Source organism: Electrona antarctica (assembly GCF_951216825.1).
Source record: "Electrona antarctica genome assembly, chromosome: 23".
In the NCBI taxonomy this organism is placed as follows: domain Eukaryota; kingdom Metazoa; phylum Chordata; class Actinopteri; order Myctophiformes; family Myctophidae; genus Electrona; species Electrona antarctica.
The window spans coordinates 37472628-37482181 of record NC_136804.1 but is presented as its reverse complement, the minus strand read 5'-3'; the positions used below and the strand labels follow the sequence as shown (position 1 = coordinate 37482181).

Below are 9554 nucleotides of genomic sequence, written 5' to 3'. Positions count from 1 at the left end.
CATAGTGTGACGTCACGGCCTCCACTGACTGCACCGCACCTGCGCACTAGCCGTCACAGATCTGACTCCCATGCGCGCCACGGAAGCCCGTGCTGACGCGCGGTCCCGCGGCCATCCACGTGTTTTGTAGATCTGGTGGTGCGCGACGCGCCCCATTTCCCAATAGTGTCAGCTGATAGGCGGTGACGTCAGGACTTCTCTCTGATCTTGTGTTGCACCTTAGAGTATATTTTTGCACATTGAAATCTTTATTATTTTCTACTCAAAGATTGTAGCTGGATTGATTGATTGATTGATTGATTGATTGATTGATTTGAAGTATGTATTAACAGTTTGCAGTACATTCCAGTACATTTCAAGCACAACTCAATACAAAAACTGTTAACTGTGACACCATAACGCATTACACTTGTTTACAATAGGGTCCACCTTGTTCAATTCATCAGCAAAGGCAAGGAATCTCATCTCTTTATAAGGAACAAATCAAATGTGTGTAATATATATAATATAAATATAGCCTAAATACATTGATGAATCCATTAAATACATTAAATAAACTGAACCCGAAGAGAGATGTGATGAATTTTTTAATTGGTATATAACTTCCATTCCACCTCCTCTATTGATTGATTGATTGATTGATGTATTGATTAACAGTTTGCAGAATTACAGTACATTTCAAGCGCAACTCAATACAAAAACTGTTAACTGTGAGTGGACACCATAAAGCATCACACTTGTTTACAATAGGGTCTACCATGTTCAATTCATCATAACATTTAGATACGTACAAATATACACTTCTATATAGCCAAAAAAACCAGGAAATCATCATAAAGGAGGTAAAAAGGGGGGAGACAACATATACATTCGGCATCACTCTGTCTAACTACAAATCAGGAGTCCGTACTACAACAACCATACATTATTAAAGCCCTATGGTAGCTTAGATAGTGGAATTTATTTATTCATTAGTCATCATTCCCAGAATTACTGTACTGTAGGCTAAATGTGCAGCTCTTAACAATGTTCGCTAGGTGGCACTGTTGTCTAACTTACTTGTCTTGGGCAAATCAATGTAATTCGGTCTGTAACTTATTACAGCAGATCACTGATAAGTTAATAAATGGTCATCAATCATCATGAATCGAATCGACTCATAATGAAATAATAAATTAATCGACTAATAATGTCGCGGCAATAAACTCCATCATTGCCAGATGTTGTGACATTAAACGTATTGCAATTGGCAATTATAGCCAAATGTTTAGTGTGTTTGTTTGATTGAAATATGTATTAACAGTTTGCAGAATTACAGTACATTTCAAGCACAACTCAATACAAAGACTGTTAACTGTGAGTGGACGACGCAATAAAGCATTACACTTGTTTACAAGAGGGTCCACCTTGTTCAATTCATCAAAGAGTGTTGTTGTTACTTAAATAGTTGCCATTATGTGCCTATAGCTATTTCCCCACGAAAAGAAGACACATAATTAGTAGCCTAAGGGGTACCTCAGAGGGGTAATGATGTTTTGTGTGGAAGACAGACACTGCGGTCAATGATTGGCTGCTCAGTGTTAAGTGTGAACTTTAGGGGCTGTCTGATTGGATGAGTCAACGTGTGAGATTGGCATCTTTTAGGAGTCCAGACCAGTGTGTGGATTGGAATGTCTTTGAATGGGAGCGGAACCAGTGGACGATGAGGACGAGCTGGGGCGCGCACTGTGCGCTGGAGGAGACGGACAACGTTATACTTTACGCACCGTTTAGGTTACGCCAGACTAGAGCCACCTAATAGACTCTGTACGTCTCTGTCTTCCTCTATGGCTCTGGGTAACTCCGTCTGTCCTCCAGACGTCTGTGGGAATGATATTAACAACACACCGCGAGTCCAACCCCATGCAGGGACCAGGCAGGAGAGAGAGAGAGAGCAGGTTGCCTTGGGGGGTTTTCTTAGCTGTTTTTGCAACTTCTTTCGTGCACTCTCATAGGCTAGTATTCACTTCATCTACGGTATAGTTGCTATTTTTTGGATAAATGGAAAGGTCTTCGCGTGTTTTAGCTCAAACTAAATCCTGGTATTTTGAATATAGGCTATAAACCTATATCAAAGGATTTGATTAAGAGGATTTTTCCCCCCTATACTCCCAGAGGTGGGCCTGTCTGTCTGTCTGTCTGTCAGGATGCTTTACGCACTCCTGACCGTGTCGCTGGGCATGCTCGCGTCATGCCCGTGGCGGAGCTTTACGCACGGCTGTCAGCTGCCCTCCTCGTGGCGGCCGCTGAGCGAGGGCTGCCGCGCCGAGCTGGCGGAGATCATCATCTACGCCAAGGTGCTCGCCATCCACCGGGAGTCGTTCGGCCACGGCGGCGACGCGGGGAGTCTGTACAACTCGCTGCCGTTCCCCTTCGGGGGACACGGGTACCACGACCACCACCACCAGCAGGGCGCCGAGGAAGCCGGGCTGCTGTACTCGGCGGAGGTGGAGCTGCAGTGTGACCAGGCGTGGGGCAGCATGCTGGAGGTACCGGCCGGATCCCGCCTCAACCTGACGGGCCTGGGCTACCTGTCCTGTCAGTCACACACCGTCATGGAGAACTACTCCTACATCTTTTTCCTCCGGTGAGTGATCTGAGTGAGTGAGTGGAGCACATTTACATTGTTTTGAATGGAGGGGTGGATGTAGGGTGACCAGATCCAAACTGTTCATTTGAGGGACAGAAGTATCACTTGTGTGGGACGGTCGGGGGAGGACGGGACAGGCTTAGCAACTTATTTGATATCATATTCGACCACAGGCCTAATATTGCTTATTGCCGACGTGGTACTGTAGCCTCCTAGGGGATATTTCTCATGTTATTTTAAAAGGCTTTAAAACACATCTTATAATGCAGGGAAAGAGAAAATGAGAAAGCTTTACAACAGAAAGCCAACTGTTAGGGCATGTGTGCCTGCCAGTTACAATGTGGGACAGGGTCTCAATTTGTGGGACACCTGAAAAGTCTTGGATATGAGGGACTGTCCCACGAAAAGGGGGACATCTGGTCACCCTAGGACTAGGTGGATGGATGGATGGTGCTGAGAACAGCTGTTGTGTCCCATCATCATATAGGACCAGAGGCTGGTTCTACAAATTCCTTCTAATCTAAATCAGTAGTAGTTCCAAAACTTTTTCATGCCAAGGACCCCCAAAATGTTATGGATTTGGCCTCGGACCCCCATCTGAAAATGGCAGGGACCCCCAGAGAGAGAGAGAGAGAGAAATTATTCAACACTTTTCAAACACTTTCAAATATGTTTTTATAACAAATGTTCAGAAATAGCAGATATATATATATATATATATATATATATATATATATATTATAGGCCTACGAGTTCACAGCGTGGCATCAAAGTGAACACACACTGTGAGCTTGTACATCTGCTATTTTCACCAGAACCACGCCAGCAGGCATTGTGGGTTAGGGTTAGGGTTAGGGAGACATAGAGTAAAACAGAGTTATGACAACTCCGTTCACTTCACGGGGCCAGCAGGCTCTTCTACATAGACTTCTATAGAAAAGGGACAACCGGAAGGTTTACGGAATGCATTGGAGTCTATGGGCTCGCGTGAGTCCATGAACCACGTGACCAGGCTGTTTTCTGCCCCCTCAATGTCGTCGTAACTCTGTCTTACTCAATGGCTCTGCCATTAGGCTTCACACATAGCAGGGCACTAAGCCACAAACATTTAGAATCGGCATCATCCTCAATGCTCATATTTCCTCATATTACCGGGGCGGCGGTGGCTCAGGGGTAGAGTGGCCGGATGTTAACCGCAAGGTTGCCAGTTCGAACCCTGTGGGCTCCCCCAGAGTTAGTGTCAAAGTGTCCTTGAGCAAGACACTGAACCGCTAACTGCTCCTGATGTGCTGGTTGGTGTATCTATGTAAAGGTGTATGAATGTGTGTGTGAATGGGTGAATGTAATGCACAATCTATGTAAAGGTGTATGAATGTGTGTGTGAATGGGTGAATGTAATGCACAATCTATGTAAAGGTGTATGAATGTGTGTGTGTGAATGGGTGAATGTAATGCACAATCTATGTAAAGGTGTATGGATGTGTGTGTGCGTGAATGGGTGAATGTAATGCACAATCTATGTAAAGGTGTATGGATGTGTGTGTGAATGGGTGAATGTTTGATTGATTGATTGAAATATTTATTAACAGTTTGCAGAATTACAGTACATTTCAAGCACAAACTCAATACAAAGGCTGTAAACAGTGAGTGGATGACCCAATTCAGCATTACACTTGTTTACAATAGGGTCCACCATGTTCAATTCATCAAAGTTTGTGTAATGTAATGCACAATCTATGTAAAGGTGTATGAATGTGTGCGTGAATGTAATGCATCTATTTTAAAGCGCCTTAGATAAAGGCGCTATATAAATGCACAGTTTACCATTTATTCCTCCCATGTATGCAGGATGGATGAGAACTACAACATGCTGCCCCATGGAGTCAACTTCCAGGACGCCATCTTCCCGGACACGGCCGAGAACCGGCGGATGTTCTCCAGCCTGTTCCAGTTCTCCAACTGTACCCACGGCCAGCCTCTTCACGCCTTCACCCCAGAGTGGGACCCCCAGGAGGACAGCAGGGTAGGACGGCCTCCACATGCACTCACCTATATAATGAACACCTTCACCCCAGAGTGGGACCCCCAGGAGGACAGCAGGGTAGGACGTCCTCCACATGCACTCACCTATATAATGAAATGCATTTTTATAGCGCTTTTCCAAGTGCTCAAAGCGCTTTACAACGGTTACAGCGGCAAACAGTTTGACTCCAACGTCCTCACTTCCCACATTCACACAAGCGTCGCAGTCCCGCCCCCTACCAGGGCCCAGGAAATGATTCTCCGTTCATTTTCCTCATAGACATTTCAAAAAGTATTTATTTAAAGAGCCAACTCTTGTCGTGACAAATCTTGACAACAAACACAATTTTTTGGGCTGAACAAATAATTAGAAAGAAGAAAAAACGGCACTTTTTTTGTTGTTTTTTTTCTTTGTAATTATTTGTTTGGTCCAAAATATTGTGTTTGTTAACTTGTGATGAGTTGTCACAACTCGAGTTGGCTTTGTCCGCGGCGTAACCATCTTTAAATAAATACTTTTTGAAATGTCTATGGCAAAAATGCATTGGGAATTATTTCCTGGGCCTGGCGTCGTCATGAAAGGGGGCGGGACTGCCACGCTCTATGGTGGCGAGCTCACACCAACCGACTCATTGGAGGCAATGTAGGGTTCAGTGTCTTGCCCATTAAGGACACTTCGACATGTAAGGAGGAGCCGGGACTCGAACCGCCGACCCAGGGATCATTGGACGACCTGCTCTACCTCCTGAGCCACAGCCGCCCCATACCTACAGTATAGTCAAGTGCATGTTTTATAGAGGGAAGATAAGAGAGGGGGGTATGATTATGAAACGGAGAGGGATGTTGGCCTCTGGGCTCCAACAGCTGGAAAGATAAATCGTACCTGTCTGGAGAATATCAAAGACATTAAGACACATGCACTATAACAAGCACTATAACGCGAACACATACACACACCTGTGTGCGCACACACACGCTCACCCGCACACACACACACATCAAATAGAATATATACACTCTTTAAAATAATATGGTTTGTTTTGCCTGTAGTCACCTCCAAAGGTATGCAATTGCAATTGTGTTTATATATTGTATGTGTCCCACGCACGCACGCACGCACGCACGCACGCACGCACGCACGCACGCACGCACGCACGCACGCACGCACGCACGCACGCACGCACGCACGCACGCACGCACGCACGCACGCACGCACACACACACACACACACACACACACACACACACACACACACACACACACACACACACACACACACACACACACACACACACACACACACACACACACACACACACACACACACACACACACACACACACACACACTGACCGCCACAAGTTTAACTACCCATCAGAAAGACATGATGACCCAGATCAACTGTGTGTGTGGGTGTGTGGGTGACTGTAGAGAGAGATAAGGCGAGTGTGGTAACAGTGCAAGGGGAAAAGGCTAATAACTTTATGGAGGACAGTAAATCCCAGTTGGAGTTGAGTTTTTAATATGCTGGCATGGCTGTGTGCAGAACGAACCCTCTAGTGATAACAGCACTGTGCATTCATTCACACAAACACATTCATACGAACGAGTGTTAAGGTTATATTTGTACTCAAGAGTGTACAAAATGTATGTTATGTAACCAAATTCATCCATGTACATGATAGGATTTTTTACTGTGTGTGCATGCATTCTTGATTCTTATTGTAAACCAACAACCTGCCCCGGTCATCCTCATAAATCCGTTGACCAGCGCAATCTCCCCAACAACTTCCTTTAATGACTCTAATTCTCCTGAATTGCTGAGACAAAGAGTCTATTGTCATAGTTTAGCTGACTCTTACATATCAAGTTGATTCACGCTGTAACACCGGGGCTCCACCGGGCGCGTCGCATCTCCGTCACCGCCAGGGAATGTTCCCTTTTTAATCAATGAAGGGTGGCTCCACTGCCCGCGTTGCGTGACATTAACGTGTGCATTCAAATTGAACCGGTGCGTTTTTTGACGCACGTGACGGAGACGCAACGCGTCCGGTGGAGCCCTGGCGTAAGAGTTTAGAGTGATACACAATGGTAAATGTTGCATTTATATAGCGCCTTTTATCCAAGGCGCTTTACAGAGATTGTGCATTACATACATTCCATTCACACCAAGCCATCAGGAGGGGTTCAGTGCCTTGCTCAAGGACCCTTCGACACTAACTCCGGAGGAGCCCCCACTGGATTCGACCTGGCAACCTTTGCGGTTACCATCCAACCACCACTCTACCCCTGAGACACACTCAGTGTCCCTGAGTTACAATGACTTATGTAGAAGGGAGTTCCAACCACGCTTCTAGCCTATGGCAGGCCAGTCTGGTGCATCTCAGGAGCCTCTAGCCTATGGCAGGCCAGTCTGGTGCATCTCAGGAGCCTCTAGCCTATGGCAGGCCAGTCTGGTGCATCTCAGGAGCCTCTAGCCTATGGCAGGCCAGTCTGGTGCATCTCAGAAGCAGGACAGGTTACATGCGAACAAGGAGGCACTGGAGCAACTCAGACAATTTAGGCCCTTAGTTTAATAACAGGGTGCAGGTAAAAAGTGACAACGTTTCGATGTTTAAGTTACATGAACTGACGAAGATGTAACTTAAACATCGAAACGTTGTCACTTTTTACTTGCACCCTGTTATTAAACGAAGGGCCTAAATTGTCTGAGCTGCTCCAGTGCCTCCTTGTTACAATGACTTATGTTTGTTCATATTTCATATTCAGGAATATGTAGTAAGAGAAAAATGGTGAATAATAATATGGTCAATGACATCAATTATGGCAGTGGAGTACTTAACCCATTCAGGCCTGACGTCGAAATTTAAAAAAAAAAAGTTTTCTAAATCATGACAATTTTCGGAAAGATTTGAGGCACATTTTAACGATTTTTCAAAAATAGCAGACCTACAAGTTCATAGCGCGCCACTCGGTGGCGCGCTATGAGCTTGTAGATCTGCTATTTTTCAATAGCTAAATTATAACAATGTTTAAAACACCAAAACGGGTTCCCGCCCCAAAATGGGTTAATGGTTAATGTGGTTAAACGCTAACGTGACATGGATGCGTTCCGGGTTAAGTTCTATAATGACACCTTCATGCGTCACCTGCAGCTGCCTGGACCGCACAGGTAGTGCTCCCAGGGCTGCGCTGCACAGAGAAATGTCTCTAATAACAAGAAATAATAAGAAATGGAGTCTACCGACGCGCCTCAAGCCTGGGACGGCTGGTCCGGTGATTCACAGGGACAAGGACACCTAATGCAGGAGGAGGAGGAGAGGACAGTAGACTCAGCAGCACGGACATTTAGAGCCTTTTATTAGGTGCTAAGTATACAGAACAACTAACGTGTCTTCATCAGAGTCAAGGCTGAAGGCTCTGACTCTGATGAAGACCGCATTAGGTGGAAATGTTAGTCATTCTGTATACTTAGCACCTAATAAAAGGCTCTAAATGTCCGTGTTGCTCCAGTGTCCTCTCCTCCTCCTTCTGCAACAAAAAATAATACTCTTAAGACATTTAGGCCTGGCGTCGAAATTTAAAAAAAAATCTTCTAAATCCTCCAGTTTTCTGAAATACATATTTTCACGATTTTTCAAAAATAGCTAAATTATAACATAATGTTTAAAACACCAAAAGGGGTTCCCGCCCCAAAATGGGTTAAGATTATTTATGTTAAAGAAATCTGCTGCAGTGATTTTCAGGTTTTTATTTCTACAAACATGCACAAATAGACCATAGTGCCCAATATTCTGAGCTTCAGTGGTAACTCAGTGTGTGGAAGAGTCAGTGAATACCATTGAGTCCTACACAGCAGTTGTGGCAGCGGTGGCCGAACGGTTTGCGGAGCGGTCTTGATACGGGAAGGTCGCCAGTTCGTATCCCCGGACCGGCACGTTAAAATTACCACCGCTGAAGTGCCCTTGAGCAAGGCATTGAACCACTACCATGAAATGTTCTATGAGCAGGGCCTGGCTGTAAACAAGTATTTGATGCTTAGTCCAGTTACCCTGGGTAAATATAGTAACTTTGCTTTGCTTTTCCTGGTAGCCTACCAGCTGCTCGTATAGAAAACCAAAGCAGCCAATGATTGTCTCAGGTGACGGTCTGTCCCATCTGGTCCCCCAGGTGACGGTCTGTCCCATCTGGTCCCCCGGGTGACGGTCTGTCCCATCTGGTCCCCCAGGTGACGGTCTGTTCCATCTGGTCCCCCGGGTGACGGTCTGTCCCATCTGGTCCCCCAGGCAGACAGGATATTGACCGTCCATTAAAGTCAAAGGTCAAATTACAAAGACACTCTGCCTTAATCCCATACTATCTCGTGCCTTCCTCCCTGTTGCGATGAATCGACCTTATCTTGCTGACCACTAGCCTGGGGTCCACCTATGCTTTCTATGGCATGGGCAGCTCCCGGCAGGATCCGCCGGGAGAATCTAGACGCAGCTGTGCGACATGAGACTAATTAATTAGAGCGAGAAAGAGAGGAGTGTGTGTGTCTACGTGTGTGCGTGTGTGTGTCAATTTAACAAAGGTGCAGACGATCAGAAATCAGCAGCTAGAGTGATCAACGTTTGCGCTACTCTATGCCGAATTGAAGTGGACTCGGACCCAGACTTTTTTTTTTCTCCCTGGAAATAAAAACGTCTGGGTTTCTGAGGCTAGCTGACCACTGACAATCTGTCGCTCTCAGGTAGAAACCTTGTGTGTCTGGATTTGAAACTGTTAGAAAATGGAAATGAGAACATGTGTAGTTATTATTTAGTCACAGGCTCGTGTTAATACTTTTTATTGGATATTCATAAAATGCACCTGAAGATGACAGACGTTTTAAACCTGCCGTTCCTATTTTGGACGAACAAG

General features: G+C 45.4%; 1 protein-coding gene across 1 annotated transcript in view; it reads left to right on the top strand.

Annotated features, from left to right (window-relative positions):
• Positions 1-2101: 2101 nt before the first annotated feature.
• The window catches only part of ccdc3a (coiled-coil domain containing 3a), a gene marked incomplete at its 3' end in the record, with an annotated part of 20082 nt that continues 12629 nt past the window's right edge, over positions 2102-9554 (top strand). The window contains exons 1-2 of the mRNA XM_079494794.1: positions 2102-2626; positions 4478-4652. Coding sequence (XP_079350920.1) covers positions 2187-2626; positions 4478-4652 — 615 coding nt within the window. The 5' untranslated portion in view covers positions 2102-2186. The remainder of the gene's footprint in view (positions 2627-4477; positions 4653-9554) is intronic.